At 38.6% G+C, this 20,356-nt stretch overlaps 1 protein-coding gene across 1 annotated transcript in view; it reads right to left on the bottom strand.

Moving 5' to 3' along the window:
• Positions 1-452: 452 nt before the first annotated feature.
• Positions 453-20,356, bottom strand: part of LOC139708807 (tyrosine 3-monooxygenase-like) — a 35,636-nt gene continuing 15,732 nt past the window's right edge. The window contains exons 3-14 of the mRNA XM_071620763.1: positions 18,792-18,966; positions 13,111-13,199; positions 12,226-12,293; positions 11,594-11,644; positions 6,459-6,557; positions 4,249-4,295; positions 3,697-3,832; positions 2,763-2,832; positions 2,048-2,104; positions 1,393-1,488; positions 895-1,028; positions 453-656 (exon numbers count right to left, since the gene is read on the bottom strand). Coding sequence (XP_071476864.1) covers positions 497-656; positions 895-1,028; positions 1,393-1,488; positions 2,048-2,104; positions 2,763-2,832; positions 3,697-3,832; positions 4,249-4,295; positions 6,459-6,557; positions 11,594-11,644; positions 12,226-12,293; positions 13,111-13,199; positions 18,792-18,966 — 1,182 coding nt within the window. The 3' untranslated portion in view covers positions 453-496. The remainder of the gene's footprint in view (positions 657-894; positions 1,029-1,392; positions 1,489-2,047; positions 2,105-2,762; positions 2,833-3,696; positions 3,833-4,248; positions 4,296-6,458; positions 6,558-11,593; positions 11,645-12,225; positions 12,294-13,110; positions 13,200-18,791; positions 18,967-20,356) is intronic.

Genomic DNA, 20,356 nt, shown 5'->3' with positions numbered 1-20,356 from the left:
CTTGCAGAGAAGCAAAGAAAATGCTCGAGTGCGATTCCTCACATTGATCGAAGCTTTGTACATACGCCACAAGCGAAGAATTCATGAAATCGGGGGTATTTACGTTCTATGATGTTGACTGAGAGAACTTCTGACATTCATGAAATTCGCTGACTCTTGAATTGGTCTTTACTTAAAGTAAAAACAAATATTAACAATAATCATATAATGACCTATAACCACATTTGGAAGTGACCCGAGATTGTATTACCTATGCCACTTTTTTACTCATGCAGTTTGTCATCAACATTAACATGTATTTTCGTCGTCAGCTTTTGAACTACTACGCCTTTAAAGCTAACACTTTCTAATCGCTGACATACTTGAATGAATAAATCTATATTATACTTTTGTAATAGCATGACAAAGTTTAAATACCGGTTCTTAAAACACAACCTGTTTCCCATGTTGTTGTTTTGTTTTTTCTGTGGAAGCTGAATTATCGTGGCTCGTTGTCTTACGTTAGTTTTTCTATGGCCGATGTCAGCACCACCATTTGGTCGTTGAGGTCGCGGATGGCGTCTCGTAGCTTGTCGACTTTGTCTATGACCTGGACGCTTTGGGTGTAAGGGTCGTATCGGACGTTGTACGGTCGCGCCATCTTCATCGCGTACAACCTGAAGGACACGATAGAGGGTTTGGAATAAGGTTGGATGGTCAAAATTTAGAGGTTAATATTTTCTAAACATGAACAGATTTTTTTTTTTTCATCCAGAAAAAGAAATGTTCTTATTCTGGCAATCTTCATCTGTTAAGCAAAATACATCACGGAAAAGATTGCACACACAAACAAGCAAACATTATTAGAAGCAAAGAGAGTGATGTAGACAGACAAAAAAAAACTGAATATGATACCTAAGTTTAGATTTGGCGTCATCGAACGAATCAGACACGAAGTAGATCGGTTGGTAGGTTTTGTCCTGGTACTCCTGTACAGCCGTCTTGTTGGGATCAAAGGGTCGATGCTCCGGTTTGTCGGAGAGGGCGTACTGCCGTGGAGCAAGAAAGAGAATGATAACGTGCTGGAATATCCTGCTTAAATTCCAAGTAGGAAAGCTAATAATTTATAATATGCGTGGCAGTGTCGTTAATCGAAAGTGTAACAATTTTTCTTATTCAGTGCTATTTCTTTGCCTACAGCTTATAAAAAGATTTATAAACCTTGACTATTTCCTGGCGGTGTGAGGAAGTGTTTGAGTTTGATTTTTTTTTTAAAGGTAGTCGAACATAATAGGCCCTATAATCAAATCAACGTCGATACTTAATCAGCAAACTGAGCATAACTCGTTGATTTTACTCTTTTTTAACAACCAGTTTTGTGTATCATCAAACCTGACACCTTCCATACCATACCTGCAGCTCTCCGAATGCAGACAGTAGCCCGGCGCCGTACGCGCGAATTTCTCCGTCTTGCTTGCATAGGCCGAACTCAACGGTGAACCAATAGAGCTGTGATTCAGAATAAACAAGGAAATACTTGAAATGATACGGATTCTAGACATATTTAGTTTTAAAAGGTATCAAAAACTTTACAAGAAACAAAAAATGAGGAATTCGCCTACAGTGCGGAGAGCGAAAGTATACTTCACACTCTTAAGTAAAAGGAAATAAAAGTATTACAGCCCAACACATCAGCGGATACCATGGAATCACCACCAAAAACCTTTGAAATGCCGTCAAGTCCTGAAATTGAATTATTGTTAGTGTGCTTTCCTATTGTCTTTTGTAAGATGAACAAAATGTTGTCACATTTCATTATTACGCTACCCATGTTGTATATGCATTGTATTGTATTGTATTGTATTGTATTGTATTGTATTGTATTGTATTGTATTGTATTGTATTGTATTACATAATAACCTGTCCCCACTTTCTTGAATTTCACATAATAATGTTATCCACGCTGCGATTTTCTCGGTGGATTCGAAACGACACGTTTAGCCTTTTGTCTCATGTTTTACCACAAGAGAGGTGGATCCTAACAAAAGTAGATGAAACTTATATTTACCGTGGCCAGTCTGGTTATATCTTCGTCTGATACTCCTAGAGAGGCAAGACCTATTTCCTGCGGGAAAAACAAAAGGAATATCAAGGATAGATTTTCCACATAATTTCACTCAAGCATTCGCTTACACGATATATCGAATAAAAGACTAATCTGTCCTTACTACTTTACTATTCCCAACAGTGCTAGAACCATTTCACTTCATTTCATTTATTTTCCGTTTCCAAATGAAAAGTTCACACAGTTATAAACACAACGTGATTGGCCGAATACAAAGTGTTTCAAATTACATCGGCACGTGAATTGTTATAGTCATGCTTTGGTGACAAACTTTGAACAAAGTCATATGGAATTAATTAATGTTATATCAAATGCTGGGTAATTAAGCAGGCTGGAAATGGAGGTGCCTCCTAAAGGCTTAGCTTGTATATAGTTGCTATCAAACATACCACCTTAAAATCTTTCCACACTATCAGAGAATGTCAACGTCAAGAAATTCAAGAAGATCAATACAGGATGTCATCACACTTCTCTCTTTTTTTGGAATCATAATGTAAATGCAACCATTAGGATCCGAGAAGTATACAGATAGGAAAAAGATATATAATTATTTACTATTATTTTAGTCGTCAATAGGAACTTCATTGTTGTGTATGCGTGCTCGGGGCAAGACATAGAGTAGTTGAAAGCCTATAGATTGGAGGTGGGCGAGCTTTACCTGAGAGAACTGTGCGAAGGTTGGATCTGCCAACATAGGAACGTGTCCGAGGAGTTCGTGGCAGCAATCGCTGTGAAGCAAGAGTAACATCTATTAGTGTTGCCTTCTAATGTTGTTATTGTACAATCGTAGAGGGCGCTTGCCTCCTTGATTCACGACATTCTTTACGCAAAGACTTGAAGATTGCCTGTATGACCATTATGTATTAGCCTACGAATGCTTATAAAACATATTATCCAAGCTCTTGGGACTATATCTGACCAGCAATGACTTGTGGCGTATATATAGCATGGACAGGTGAAAACATATGAAGAGTCTGGGCCTCTGAGATGTGGTATTATTGTCACACACCATGTGTATATGTATTCACCTAGTGTAAGCAGTACAAACTGCACCATCGCCTCAGTCGGATCATTATGAGTCTAATATGTAAGCACCATGGCGATGTTCAAAGTCATGCTTTTACATTATATACACCATCCTGATATATAATGCATGATTATCTACAAAGCATCAGGGTTTTCTTTTTTCACACTGTGAGAGTAATTTCACAATGAAAATGCTTCAGTCCTGTGGATATTCATTCAGGAGAACACATAAGATTCAAGGTGACGACAGTGTTTACAATCTGTATCGCACATTAGTACTGCCCCGGCATTCATTTTAAAAATTATGTAATTTGTTTCTTTGTTTTTTACAGAAATGTCAGAATTGAAAAGTCTTTGTATTTCCAATGCGAAATAATCTGGGATGATAGAATAATTTCTCAGTCTGTCCTCACACTCCTTCCCGACACAAGTTCTTGTTTGCTGATTATTATTTTGTTTGTTTGTTCGTTTGTTCATTTGTTTGTTTATCTACTTTAACAAAATTGTGCGTTTGACGTTTCAACAAAACATCTTACAGTCCAACGGCATAGACATTGCATACTCACGGCTCAGGGGTGTGCATGGGGGCGGAAGAATGGCGGATGTACTGCGTGGCTTGGAAAACCCTGAATGCGAGACTGGCAAGAAAATCACGTGCCGAAAGAAGACCAGCCACCGGTCGCAGCTGAAAACCAGTCTTAGCTGCAGAAATCAGAAAAAAGGAATATGACGACTGGTGTGTGTTTCTACCACTGCTTGAGATCGATTGTAATTATGATAACATAATATTTGCTTTTTTATAAAGTGATTTAATTCAACCACATTTAACGAGGGGTCAGTGCCCGGTAACATTCATGGCGACAGGTATATCTATGAAAAAGCGATCATGTTTTAACTTGAACTTTGTTCTAATCTCAATTTCTGAATGTGCGTATTTTGTCATCGCAATGAAAGCAACATGATTTTTTTTTTTTGTGGTTCCCATCTACATTGACAGACATACTCTGTAATATTTGTATGTTGCCAAAAACTCGTCAATCTTTACATCTACGTATATCTACATTTGCGTTTACGTTTGTTGGTTTGCTTGTTTACTTGTGACTTGTAATTACACTTACCTTTCAAAAAGTTTGACACGTCTTCAAGTTGTGGTACAAATGTCTCGCTGATATGAATAAAAAGACACAAATAAGAGAAAATAATCATGACATTACTCAATTTTTAAACATCTCAGTGGTATTTTTTTAATGATGTATGTAATTTATTATGTATATATAAAGGGAGATGACGATGTATTTACAAAGGTATCGAAGACGTCTGTAGCAGTCTTGTGGCAACAATTGAATGAGTACTAATATCATTCTCACGTCGGCAACATGCAGTAACAACAGCACCGGGTAATTCCTTCGCTGATACATCCTGAGCTGCAATTTGCCCAGTCGACTCATCCGGGATGATGAGGAACGACCTCCAAAACAATCAAATAAATGGTCCGATTATTGAAAGTGAACAATTATTACATTCCTTCTAGAGTATAGGTCCTATGCTGGAAGTCCCCTTTACGCAATCGATTCAGTACAATGAAAGAAAATGTAAAGAGTGCGTTGATTGTGTTTATGATAACATGAAGGCAACTAGATCTGAAAATGACTACGGTAAATTGACACCTCATTCTGATTCACTTCATTCTTATACACATGAAAATCTATACAATTGAATGTACATATGTATTACCTTTGAAGGGCTTGAGAAGAAAAACTTGTGCAACCGATTTGTCTTTTATGTTATCGTATCTATCATTGTGTTATCCCTCTCTCCTTTCCCTTATTTATTATCATCTATATTATATCATATTATATTATATCATATCATATCATATCATATCTATATTATATTATATCATATTATATTATATTATATTATATTATATTATATTATATTATATTATATTATATTATATTATATTATATTATATTATATTATATTATATCATATTATATTATATTATATTATATTATATTATATTATATTATATTATATACAGTGAGAATATATATCCATTCCCGCTCGTTATTTATCATCTGTCTTTCTCTCTTTCTCTCTATCTTATCTCCCACTCTGTCTATCTCTATCCCCTGTATATTCTTGACTAACATTCTCTTTCTCTTTCCTCTCTCTCTCTCTCTCTCTCTTTCTTTCCGTCAATCAATCTCAAACAACGATCCCTTCTTGTCCTCACTCATTCAACATTCACAGCCGAGTTTCGACACCATTGACCAGGAGAGCGTGATTGAGGTAAGTGGTACTTTCGTTTTCTCTCTTTTTTTTTCTGCTACGCAACCTCTCGCTCATATTCAACCCATTTACCGACCAACCGAAATGTCATCTGGAAGATAACAAAATTCGAAACTCATAAAAGGGCAAGCGACAGCGATTGGGCCCTAATACCCGCGCGACGCGAAAGACGAGCCGAAAATCAATTGCACCCAACAAACTGGCGGCGTGTGCGTTACCGCCACTGGAGGACAGACGGACCAGACAATCATCTATCTACGAGATTTCAATTCGCCAAGGACTTCTTAATCGTAATGGGCACAGTTGTATACTGACTTCGACAACTCGCCCCCTTAAACTCACCTGCGAATGGACACATTAATGCAGATTGTATCAGGCTTGAATTTTAATGGTTGTGATTATCTATGCGAATGATTGGAAGCTCTCTGGTTGTTAGGCGATGACCTTCGCCAAAATAACGCCTGCATGCCAAGTAATCGATTTCGATTCACAAACGTTCTTAGTGTGTGCGATTCTTTCTTCAGCAAATTAAAACTCTTAAAACTCTGTGACGATTTGAGAAAGGTTAATTGCAAAGGCTCAAGTTGGCAGGGGGAAAGTTTCTTCTTACTACATAGCTGTTTCAAATATACCCGACACGATGTTTGACCAGTTGACTGCACAACTAAACATCCCTGAGTGACAATAACTATCAGTTCTGGTCACTTTCAAGTCCTGTTAAAGTTCTCGAGACATCATATCTTTTTAACAGTCCTTGTGGAAATGATGCAAGTAACATTGATTTTTCACCTTTATTTCACACAACGTAGAGAAATAATTTTCCTGTCAATAATTGTAACCACACAAGGATATCTTAAATGAAAATGACAACATTTCATTCTGTGCATGTTAGTAGACAGGTAAGTGGTATAGACAACATAGAAGCAATATAGATAGTAAAGACAGCAGTAGCATAAGGTATCAGTATAGATAGTAACTCATCAGTTCCTAGTGAGTTTACTTTCCAGAACAATTTCAAGATACGATGTTTTACCTGTAAATCCCTTCCTTCTCCAGAACGTTGAACGCGTCTATATGAACCTTGCAAGCGTGTGTTGGGAACATGGCTTTCAGCTGCCGGTAAATCAGTCCCCTGCGAAGAACAGTGGAACACGAAAGAGTAAAGATGTCAGGCAATACGACAAACTTTGCTAAGAATCATGGTAAGGCCATGATGAAGAAAGGAAACACCTGTACAGTGCATCTTGATTTTCATAACGTGCTGATACTTTCCATGTCATGCCAAGGGGGTCACGATAATCGTGTTCATCTCTTGTGTGTTATTCTCTAGAAATTTGGCCCTTACTTTGAATGGTAAAGGTTTACATCAGCGAGATTGCATTTACTTCGCCTACGTTTATCTAAAAACACGAAATTTTGATGACTGAATAAAGAAAGAAAAAAAAAAAACCCGATGGCTTCGTACACATATGGATGGATACTACCACCCATCACAGCCTCTCAAACACACACACACACACACGCGCGCGCACACATGCACACTCACACACACTTACACACACATACACACACGCACACACTCATATGTGGCATCCTTATTTCTCTGTTTTATCAAAATTGGCGCTACTAAATTACTAATAAATGCATGATGTACAACGCTTACACCTTGTCGAATGTGAATGTATAACTGGTAATGTCAAAAGCTGGGATTGCAACGAACGAAAAAAAAAAACAGACTTTCCTGGTCATTGAGAATCCAACAGCGTGCTACAGGCAAGCAGGGGAAATAGTCAAACAATAAGATATATTACAGAAAAAACACACGAACTTGTTATCTAAATAAAAAGTCATCATTTGTGTAGACACTGAAAGAACCTGTCAAGCCTGTACTAATACCTGATCAATTTTTATGATGACGAAATCAGAGAAAATCTGACGTAATGTACCATCGGTACTTTGTGACTGATCTTCATGTGAGGGTGTGGGAGTCTTCATTGTATGGAATTGACGTGACGATACACACACACACACACACACACACACACACACACACACACACACTGCTTGGGCAGGGTGTACCCTTCCTACAACTTGTTTAATGTAAGAAGATGTCGGACATGTTTATTGATCATTTCATGATGGAACAAGAACGCTCGATTTCGACGGGAAAAAACCCTCTGCAATATTGACAGTTATCTGAAATATTTACGCATTTGCTCGATGGTAGAAGATACACTCATCCTTTCTCATGTCGATCGTTCTACTTCAATATCTCTCCCTCTTATGTTTTGTCCCGGCAGAAACGGGGTATCAATCTGTCAAAATCGACGCTCGCATGCCATGAACTACTGACGTTAATTATAAAGTAACGATTATCGCTACATTACACCTCCTCTCTCCGCGATGTAATTCTGCCTATCCATCACCCACTACCTGTCCACTCATTTCGTTCCTCTCTTCTTCCTTGTTCGTTTCTTCTTCTTCTTACTTCTTTCTGTCTAAACCCAATATTGTCTGTCCATTTACTCTTCGAGTGACGTCACACAAATGGCGCACTGCGCGGAGCAGTCTTCAATTCTCCGAGTAACAAATACAAAGTCAACACACAGTGCTTTGACATGTTGATGGAGACATCACCGAGCACGATGCCATGTCAGTAATTGCTATACTCGCCGCGACCATGACCAGGCTGCTGGGAACATACAGAAGGGTCTTGAGACTATTGAATCTTTCTTCCAATTTCTAGCTTATCGGCAATGAGGCGACTAACAGCGCTTGAGTGATCCAACGTGTATATCACAAGTCAAATCGGTAACTATAATTCAAACAGAAAGAAAGTTTCAAACTTGTGAAAAATACGATTTAAAATCACAGATTACGTAGGTAAGAAAGGAAATCAGTACAAAGTTGGAGAACGTCTCAATATGCTCAAGGATAAGAATATACATTTATCACATATGTATGTATTTCTTTTCCCAAAACCTGTCTGAGGTTTACCTAATTCATATTCAAAATGTTATTTCAGATAAGTAAATAAATCATAGAAATTATATATATTTCAAAAGGCCTTTTGTTTTGTATACTTTTCTAGCTATGTCAGCTAAAGTGCATTCATCTCTCTCTCTAGACAACTCAGTTTTGACTCAATCTCGAAAATACGCAGGTAAGATATAACTTTCCTCCACGTCAAGTCTCAGAACTGTGTATCGATATCAGTCGTCCATTCGTACGCCGAGATCTACTACCGCGCTCCAAAATAACTACGGTTTTATTGCTCGCATGTATACCGGCGTGTTTTCTTGATATCAGCGTATTTCCCCGGGGCCAGCAGCTGGCGCTGTAATTATATCGCCCGATCGATAATCTTCGATTACGCCGATCGAATACCTGTGGCGCGCGGCGCATCGTCAAACACGGTTTTTTTGTCATATATCGCGGAAAAGCGTGCGCGTTTCTGGAGCCTCCAACTACTAGTACTTGACGTGCACGAGCACAGACACGTCTTACAACCACTAAGACAGAACAACTGGTTATGCTTGACGTGACCAAAATAGCAACACTTAAGCTTGAAATATTCGACAGCTGCTCAACCCACATCTGCACATTTTTTTTTTTTTTTTTTTTTGCTTTCCCCTCTCTTTTTCGAGTTAATAGCAGTGTAGAGATGTCATCAGCGGTATTAACTGCCACCAGGTGAATGAAAGTAAGATAAACTTTTCATTATTCCTTTTATTCCAACTTGAAGGAGGTGACGAATATAACAATTTTGCTCGTTTTCAAAGTAAAATCAGTACCTAGAATAGTGGTTAAAAGCTTCAGCGGACGACAGGCCGACAAAACAATAGATCCTTTCCAGCTCCTTGCCCTACTAGGATAGAAGTTTACTAGTATACAGGAAATATCGATAACCTTTCAACTTCTCTCTGGTGATGATGTAGGACGCTCTCTCAGTGTTTGCTCTGTTTAATGTTCAGTGAGCACTGAACGCCAGAGGAGCAGAAGCCTACATAGTGATCTGCGACTGTGAATGATGGAAAAGGAAGTGAAAGAAAAAGAAACACAAAATGCAAAAGCACAGATCGAGGGAAGCGTCGGTGTGAAAGACTCAAGACATCACGCAGTATCTCTGCATCTGGGAGTGAGTTTTTGTCATGTGTTTCCCGATGTCTTTCTTTGACAAACAATATGTTTATTTGTCTAAATGTGAATATTGCGTAATGGTGCGTATACGCAGAGATTCTATAGTTACAAAGAAAATTTATGGACTCACTGACGTAGCTCTTTGTATAGGCCTATCTAATCTCTTTGTGGGTGCTTGTTGTAGTTCATGTGTGCGTATATCACTTGGCGGTTTTTGAGTAGAATTTAAGTGTTTCATTAAAAAAAAAAGTTATCCACGAATACACTCTTTCTCTGTTCTAATACATGATCGTCCATCCTCCTTAGACTTATAGTTCCGATGCAGTCTGCGCTGTCTCAACATTCCCCCCTTCTTTTTCGTCTTGTCTTTGGCTTGAGGAAGAGAAGAAAATTGAGTTCCTGTCTCTATGTCTCTATCCCTGTGCAGGGACTGTAAAAGAAAACTGGAAATACTGCCCTCTACGTGGCTTTGGCACGAGGGATGGCAAGAGAAAAAAAGTAATCATACTGCCCTCTTTGAACGCCTACCTTATCATACTGAATAACAATTGCGACGACTTGCATTGTTTTGCTCACTGTTAATATAATGTGTGTACACTAATTGATGTAAGTAGGCATGATAATTAAACTTTTAAAGGGGTTATGATATCATCAAAATCGTATTCGCGGACCAATGATGAACACAAAACATTGGGTCTACCTGATATTTACATCTCACTAATCCGGCTAACAGTTGTAAACTCATTTCATCTCCAATTGAAAATTCTTTGAATAATACTTAATTTGTTAAACAGTAACATCTACTTATAAGGCCTATGTCACGATGAATATCGCATGGTCGCTTTGGTGGCTTTGAATCCTCGATATCAAATTCCTTTGGAAGCGATCTGGCACTCAAACCTACTCCTTTTGGACTATCGTAATAAGCAAATGGAATCTATGGGGAAAATAGGCTGATAAGTATTACAATTAATCACTGGCAAGTATTTTGGGTAACACAGGCGACGTCAGCGGTGAGAAAGTTTTCCCCTTGGAAATTTGGGAGATTGGAACGTATTGAGTGATAAACCTAGATTTAAGGAGTGATAGGTACTAAGAAAAAGTGTATAGAATATTTCGCGACAGATAGACATGAACATTCCCTACGCACACACGTCCGTATACACTCAACCACTTAAGGATACGTACAATCAATGGCATTCGCACAGAAACACAGAATTACGGACACGCGCGCACACACACACACACACACACACACACACACACACACACACACACACAAAACACACACAATTACAAACGTTTTCAAACATATGCAAGCAGCACCATCCCAAGCATCCACGCATACTCGCGCACACTGATATTCCCCACCCCCATCCCTCATTCTCTAAACAGTTCCATTTCTTTTGAGACAAATTATGCAAGTAATTTATTAAGAAACCACATTTAATTGACCTAAGTCAAAATTCGTGATGATGTATCATGAACAGTCGAATTTACCGGAAAGACCTTCGTACGTTACGGCGGCACCGAATGTCGAGAAAGAAAAAACAACAACAAAACTATCAGCAGGCGATATTGACATAGCCGTGGATATGGGCCAAATAATGCGCGGCGGTCAAATCGGTCAAGAGACCGGTGAATGTGCAATGCAAGAGAGTTAAGGAGCTGTAGCGAGTGGTCCTTCAGACACACGTGATAAGTTATGCATGTGATCCATGGTTTAACGACCATTTACAACTAATTAATAGGCTTGGGAGAATTAGACAATCCATACGTCATGCTCTCATTACAACTTGGACAGTGGGGTCATAATTATTCTTTGTATTGCGAAGGGAATGGTGGTTCCTTCACTGAACAATTAATAATGAAATTTCGATTACATTAAATACAATACAGAGGCTCTTGGCTTTTGTAGTACATGAAAATACACCGATGTATAATATCATCATAAATACATGAGGAGAAACATAATAGAAATGGCTTGAGTTATTATCATGGCAGATCCAGAAGAGATTGAATACTTGCCATGTTCGAAGCTCATCTTCCGTGTAGTCGACCCGTGGTATTGGTTCTCCACTGAGCATAATGAGTAATAAACGAAGGAGAAGGTCATAGTAACTGGCGTGATTGGAACATGTAACGTCAGGGCTACGTCATAGCTGGAAGCGTTGGTTTGGCAAAAACAAAAGTTACGTGCCCTCGGATAAGGACGACATGAGGGAATTTCTATTATATAGTCAAGTCATCGAATTGATTCTCTGCTAAATACCAGCTCTTCGATACATACCAGCTTTTATGAACTCCCTCAGACATGACAACACAATTCAAGGCGATTTCACATTGTGTAGGCAGAATGCTAGTCAGCGCTACAAATAGCGTAAGACTGACATCAAAATAATTACGAGTAGACTGTATGTAAGCAGGAGCAAAAAACACAGTGAAGTAGGACCTAAGTGAATAGACCATCGTGTAGGATTACATCTGATGAGATGCAAAAATCAATGTTAGATTATTTCACTGTACTCGTTTTTATATTATACTATATACTCATTTCTTAAACTCTGAGACATAAGACAACAGACTCCTCTTAAAGGGGCCGGATAAAAACAATGTTATAGTCATTGAGGGTGAGATGAGAATGTGTATTTTCTACTTACTGTTTGTATTTGAACGCAATATCCGCAATCCTTTGTCGGCGTTCTCGGTAAGCCTTGTCCGAAAAGCCCTGGAAAACGGTAAGAGCAGAACCATTTTAGCTTTTATTCATCAACGATGACTCCAACGTTACAACCGTCTTTGGTCTGATGTTCCCTTTATGATGTTTGTTTGTTTTGACAAAGTCTTTATCATAACGTAAGCTAAAGTCAAAGATACTTTGAGGGAAGAGTTAATGGAATTGTAGGAGATAAACAGCACCTCAGCCCACCGGCAGGCGGGATGTTGGAACACAGTTGATTACAGCATTGCAATGATTCCTAATCGTAAACGATCACTCTGTGCAATACCACTATATAATCATTAATCATAATCGCAAAATGATGAAGTATGTCCTAATCATATGTTACAAATTTCTTGAGAGAGTACACGTGACCAGGCATTTTGATTTGCCTGACAAGTACTTTTGCTTATGATAGGTCATTTAGCACTTTCATGTCGCGATGCTTGGTAGTCCTATATGTGAACTGGCGAGATTTCATCGCTTCGTGTACTCACGAAATTGGCTGGCGCGCAGCGAAATTTTACCAATCGACAAGAGTTTGCTTTATCATTATGATATAAAAAAAATAATACACACCATTTTGTTCAGGCATGCGAATAATTACCCACACCCAGTACCTTCGAAACAGTCAAAACATCCTCGGCTATCGACTTGGGCGTGTTAGAATGTTCCAAAGGTACTTTGTGTGGCCAGGGTAATTCTTTACTAGTGCCCTCACCATGCTCACTGATGTACATCACTTGTATAATCTCTCTTTTTTCCTTTTTTATGTCAGTGACGTCTGTTCCTCTCTAATACGAAGCTAGTAGCTTAATGGACTTACTGGATGCTCGTTGTCGAGATCAGGTTCGTAGTTAGAGAGGAGGTGAGTACATCTATCGAGCTCGTTGATCCTCTTGGGAAACCACGGACCTGGGGGATAAGAATGATACTTTTGCTTACAGTATGAGTCATAACATTATTGTTTTCTGTGTCTCGTAACATTCCTGGGAAAAAAAAAATTAAATGAATGGTGAAGTTAAGAGTACATAGCAGGAGTATAAATGAAAATAATGCAAGACTTTTGATGCTCCAGAACAGCATGTCATAATGATAGTATATGATAATGGTTACAAATTCCTGCGATGGTACAATATACGTTGTGAATGAATATCAGATGATTATGCATGTTATCTCGAAATATGGCATTTCGATATTCCGTGTGTCTTTCCGTCTGACTTTCTAACACACACAAATCTTCTCCCCTCTGCAACATTTAACACCGTTCATATAATCCATGTTCATCATAGAATTTACCGTGATATTCCCTGTATTCTCATTGAGAATATATACTGAATAAATTACAACAATGCTGACTTAATGGCGAGGAAAACGAAGACGACCCCTGGGCCATGGAACAGAAAATTAATGTGAAAAACAAAATTAAGCGAAGGTGATGTAAAAGAGGATATGCTTTAGGCAATGACGGCGGACCATAGACACTCAAACGGATGGCGACCAGGGGATCGAGCCAGGATCGGAGGGTGAACTGCACCTGCGCATGACCCTCCAATGTAATGAAATCCTAGAATTAAACCATATTAATAACTATCTCTAGAAAATGGTTTGATAGTTAACGAACTTCGGAAATTGGTGACCAACTAGCTCCATTCTAAACCCTGTTTGGTTTAACTTAATTCCTACACATTTCATTGTTTGACCTCCAGCCATTCATCTGGAACATACAGATGATTTTGTCAAAGGGAACTGAAATATATCATGGTAATTTATCATGTCTCATGATTCTGGCAAACGATTCAAAAGCACGAGATAGCTATCGACATCGTATAACTTGGCACGACCATGAAGATGAGCATGAAAGGTGAAAATGGCATAATATTATTCCATAATATCATGAGAATAGATATTTCTATGAAAAATATATTGTGAAGACCAACATGATATTGTAAAATAGATGAAAGAATGAGCAGAGCATGAAATGACTCGATGGACTCTGGATGTTGATGACCTACTAAAAAACAGAATACCTGTGGAACTCGAAACAAAACAACAAACACACAACGTGACAATGGAATCTAGAATATTAGAACCTGGAATGAAATGATTGTAAATGTACCCTGAGAGATCCACACCATCTCATACCCTCTTTTGCCAGAAGGAAAAAGTCTGTTGTATATTTGTTGCAACTATGATGTATGTAATGCATGAAACATAGAGTTAAAGGCATATGGACCGACCACCACCGTGGCGATTGCAGCAGCACTCTATTAATTTTGATTAGTCTTTCTTTAGTCCCCCGTGCTCCTTTATCCCATGTTAGCAACACTTTCACCGTGTTAACCTCAGCCCATAATGACAATGTTGTCAAATGGTTTAACAGAGACAATGTGGGTATAATGATTATGAGATCAATTTCTTAACAGAGACACTTGCGTTCTGATTCCGGAGTGGGAGGGTCATTCGGCATTTCCTCGTCAAAAAGCATGTCTGGTCAATACAGAAGACACGAAAAAAATAATAGTACGATTAAAAGGTAAAGATCGGTTGTTTATCTATCATCAAACGAGCCAGTGTCTCGATGCAATATCTCTTCGCGGTTAAGAAAAAGTATCGTTATTAGTCGCGGTTGTATGTAGCCTTAAAGCTCATTTAGAATTCAGTGACTTCAGACATTTCAACGCATCAATTCTTTGCAGTGTTTATACGTTTTGACATGTACTGAACATTTTGCCATGTAGGACTTTGCTGTTCACTTACTTTGTATACTTCACATTTTCAATATAACAGCACACGAGTTTTTGCTTAATCGATTCCCTCGTAAATGCGAAGACATAAATGAGCAATTTACTTTTTACGACTCTTCGTAAATCATCAAGAGACTTGAACAACGGTAAACTTTCATTACTGTGGAGAGAACAATATCTGCTACCGTTTTATGATACATTCATCAAATTCCATTCCAAGGCTACATGCAGGAGGTGACAAACGACAGTAGAAAGGCCAGATATATTTTTACAACATATGCTTCATGCTTTTCGACCATGATTAAACTCCTGCTTCCAATATTTTGATACGTCTCCACAAAGTTGACCTACGACAAAACGCCTGCCCGTAAGCAATAAGTTAATATCTTATGAAGAAGAAACTTGCTTTCCGATTCCTGCTCATCATCAGAGTCATATATTCCTGGCCCATGGAGTAAGAGCGCTTCTGCCCAGTGCACACAAAATACAAAAGAGATAGTTAGTTGAGTAAAGAGAAATATACATGGAACATATAAAGCATATTAATATACTCCTGTCTGCTGCTTTTAGAGACTGTATTTGTAAAACATGCACAAAACAAAAAGTTAGCACTTTGAGAAAGTTAGAGCGTACATGAAACACATAAGGCATGTTCTTATATTTCTCCATCTGTTGCGTTTATCCAGTTTACTCAAAACACGAGAGGAAGTTCATTGGGTAAAGTGGATTAGACAATAAACATAACCAATCAGAGTCAAATTTAATCTGTGTGTCTGTCAAACGTATACATACTTGTATGAAATATATATATATATATATAGATATAGTTTCAGGAAAAATTTGAGAAAGCTGTTCTTCTCTGTCCTTGAGATGAGCTTAACCTCTCTTTGAATTGTTGGAAGCGTCTTTGGCGAGTATAGTTTGATATTACATCCGTATTATGATAGGTATGTTTTTATTGAAGGTTTATTTGTTAATTCGTGAACCCTGTGGGTGTTATTTTACGAGTATTGAGATCGTTACATGTGTGTTTAAGCACAGTCGGTCACAAAAAAATTCAGTTTGTATTTCCATGAACTCGTATATTTTTTCCATTTTCTCACGTCACAAAATGAAAAAAAAAAACATTATTGCCTCTTCAAAGTATTTATAAGGACTGGACATGATTACCAATGTTTACGCTGAAAGAATGTTTGCCCCCCCCCCCCCCCAAAAAAAAAATATGATTCATCAAAATAAATGGTGCAAATCGGCATCCTTCCATGGAGCTGAGCAGTAATTTATAAGACAGCCTATTAAGGAAACATCATCCCACCATGTCTGCATAAAATGTCATCAGGCGACTGTATATCACGACTGACGGAAGTGCCACAATCACTGATCATCATTATTGGTGTTGGACGTCTGGTCTCCGGGCTATAGCGAGTTGAGTTCGCCGACCGAGTCGGCTAACATCGACCAGCATTGCCCGAATCTCTATTCACGTCGAAACCCCCCGCGCGCCTAATCAATTCAAGGTGCTCTGAATGAGAGGGCTTGATGGTCAGTCTTAAAGGGACAAATCAGAAGTGGTTCCCAAGTCGAGATCGTTATCAGACGTCAACGATTACAGCCTGTGTTTTTGATGAGACGTCAGTAACAGTTTTGGGCATTCATAGCAGTTTTATTTTTAGTTCTTGGCAAGCTCTGCTTTTTTTTGGGGGGGGGGGGGAGGGCAAGTTCTTTCCATATTCATAACGCTTCAGTGCTACTTTGATTTGTCTTGATTCCACATGGATTAATATTTGTATATCGTGGGTATGCATTTATATGCAGGATGAGTACATATACGTAGGTCCTACTGCACAAATATATATATATATATATATATATATATATATATATATATATATATGTGTGTGTGTGTGTGTGTGTGTGTGTGAGTGTGCGTGCGTGCGTGTGTGTGTATACTTATTTGCATTATCTTGATAATATGTCTTTTCGCTAGATTGTACAAAATGATTATCGTTATTCTAAAATAATTTTGTAGGATTGGATATGGAAAAGAATTGAAGTGGAAAATGGAAATGAAATCTCGATTTGCAATAAACCATTACATAGGTGTGCAGTTGATTCATGTATTGTACTTTCTAAGTGCAATTCCTAAAGGTTCGGGTTGAAGAGAAAGGCAAACGTTCCTTCACGGTCGCTACATTACTGCACTTATTGCTCATTGCAGTCACAATACTGGCAGGTTGATTGCAGCAAAATACTGCAATGCGACATTGTAGTCTAAATAAATCGTAAGATATAAATCACCTACTCAATTGGAATTTTCGGATGTAGCCTAACGTGCATTACCAAACTATCTTTCAAATGATGTTTTTATTGTGTGTGTGTGTGTGTGTGTGTGTGTGTGTGTGGTTGGGTGATATTTTTTTGTTTGTTTTGTTTGTTTTGTTTGTTTAAGTCAGACTTCTTTAAGCCGACATATTACAGGTCCACTTCACTGCATTGTTGAAATGTGTCCATTTGAATAGTAGTTCTCTCTGCAATCTTTTTTTTTTTGGGGGGGGGGGAGGGGTAGGGTCTTTTATTGCTGAATATTAGCGTATTTTGACTGCACACCAAAACTACGTGAACTTATCATACAATCAGCATGCCTCTGATATATTCGAACAATTGCTGCCTCAACTCAACTATCTTTATTTGATCTTGTGTAGAAGATACAATCTAATCTTGATCTAATTCAAACCCTTCAGAGTGCAAACATGTGTGCCTAAGTAATGCTGCAGTCAGTTTATTAGGAGCGTTATAAACCTTAATTTCCTGCTACTAGAATATTGTAAATAGCATACGCCATCATGTGTATTTTGCTTTTCAAGATTTGACTGAAATCCAGTGCATGCAATACCTCTCCTCGGCAGCCCATTGTATTTTTTTTTTATTTTTTTTTTTTTTTTGGGGGGGGGGGGGGCTTGGCATGCGTTATTGACAATATGATGAAGATCCACGAGTAGTGAGGTATGATTCTCATATCTACAGTTATGACAAATCTTTGGTTTATCAACTTTGTTATTTCCTGATGATGTATGCATGCATGTGTTTGTGATGTGAGTGCGTCTACATGGGTGTTCGAAATTTTAGATTGAAATTGTATATATCTTACTGTATTATTTTGAAAATGATGGAAAAAAATCATTACGTTTATTGGGCTTCTTGTTGCTTGTGTGTGTATGTGTGTGTGTGTGTGTGTTCGCGTGGGAGTGAAGAGGACGTGGCGAGATGACAGAGAATTACTTGATGTTATTCCAGCCTAACAAAAACAATCAATCAAACAAACAAACAAACAAACGAACGAACAAGCAAACGAACATTCAGTCATTTTATGCACTTTACGAAAGTCTTGCCACAGTGACATCAATCAGACCGTGTATTTTTTTCTTATAATTGTATTATGCGTTACACAATCGCGACAATTAATGTCCTATTGTATTCTGTATTGGTCTTGAACAGTGAATCAGGGGCGGATCCAGGAATTCTGTAAAGGGGGGCATGACTGATATTTCTGGTGGCACTTCCGGGTTTCATTTCATGTTTTTTCTTTTTATTTCTTTTATTTTTCACGAAAAATAAAGGGGGGCGTGCGCCGGTTGCGCCCCCCTCTGGATCCGCCACTGTAGAATGACATCAGTCCGTTGTTTTCTTCAATAACAATGAGACGAAGAAAGAAAATGATGCAACTTGCATGCATGACGAAACCCTGTGCGCCCACCCTTACCTCTTTTAGTGACCTCCTCCTTCTCCAGTCGGACATTGTCCACCACTTTCTGGAGAGCGGTCAGCACGGTCTTGGAAGAGCTGCCTTTGGTCTCGCACTGCACGAGAAACTCGATTTGACCGTCCACTCTGGGCGAAGGGCGGGATTCCACGTGGGTGAGTGTCACCTTCTTTTTCTGAAATGTAAAATAGAGGTATTCCACACGCTTAAATGGATGATTTAAGACAACGGACAACATGAGAAATAGTGAGGCGATGAATTTTGAAGAGGATGTAGCAGGAATTTCTCGGAAGGTCATCCCAATCGTTCTCTGATGCAAATCAAAATCTGATGCAAGATGCAAATCGGTGGAAGCTTTGTAGGAAGCATTTAGCTATAACAGTTATCAATGTACTTATAGATACACAGTCAATCTCACCTAAGCCGAATCCACGGGACTGGAGAAAAGCCTTCGACTTTCGCTTAGTCAAGAGAATTAGCAAAGTGATTATATTCTATCCGTGTAATATTTTTCATCGACTACGCCATTATTTCGACTTGTGCGATTGGTGGCGTTTGTATGTATATGTTCATATTTTAGATTTTTATAAAGAGATAGATTCAGGACATGACTAACTTTCAGGCACTAGTATGCATATTCTTCAGAATCAGTGAGGTTCGTTAGTAGACTAAGAAAGGTCCGGCTAGACTTCTTTGAATTAAGCATCACATGAGGAGTGAGAGCATGCGGGGGTTTCTTGTGCAAATTTCAAATTATCACCTTCGTTTGATACTTCTAATTGATTCGGCGAGAGGTTCGATAATGAAAACTTCTATGTTTTGCGATTACGATTTCTACCTAAAAGACGGGAGTCTACGTGTCAGCATTTCTCACTTCTCTGTAGACATCTTTTCACGAAGTGGCGCGGAGACACACGGGGGCCCGAGGGTGCTCCTAGTTTACGTGATTGCTGCTCAAAATAACCGTCTCATTTCGATCTTCCTGCTTATTTCAATTTCCTCTCGCTCTCCATGCAAACAGTGGGAAGACAAATTGGACCAACGTGCCATAAATAATACCGAAATAATCTCCCCTGCGGCCTCGCACACGAGATCAAAGAAGACTCAGCTAAAGATGAACTCGAGGACGCAGCGTGCGCGCCACAAAACATACACCACCACCACCACCACTAACAAAAGAAAAAAAAAAAACAACCCACACACATTCACAACTGTATGCATTACATAAGCAATTTTCTTCTCTGTAGTTTACCAACAGGTGGATGACTATTTTTCACCTCCCTTGCTCTTGTGCCCCCGGTTCATTGAAAAGAGAAAAAAAAATCTAATGACTTCGTTTGGGGGATCCACGTCTTTCTGGTTCTCAACTGGTGGCTCGCACTTTATAGTCAGTTGAAATCATTGCAGTCTCCGATGAACTATTAAAGTGATGTCTGATGTCATGTAGGTGTGGTCTAAATCCTTTTATCAAACACTGCCAGATATTTCTCACACTTTTCATTTTCATTAATCTTTTGTTTTCCTGTTTTCTTGTTTACCACGCCCCTTCCTCTTCTTTCCAATTT

The sequence above is a fragment of the Diadema antillarum genome, unplaced genomic scaffold, assembly GCF_040938485.1.
Source record: "Diadema antillarum isolate AM-2024a unplaced genomic scaffold, OU_Dant_1.0 scf00000037, whole genome shotgun sequence".
NCBI classification, from domain to species: Eukaryota; Metazoa; Echinodermata; class Echinoidea; order Diadematoida; family Diadematidae; genus Diadema; species Diadema antillarum.
The sequence above is the reverse complement of the archived record's forward strand: the minus strand, read 5'-3'. Positions and strand labels throughout refer to the sequence as shown.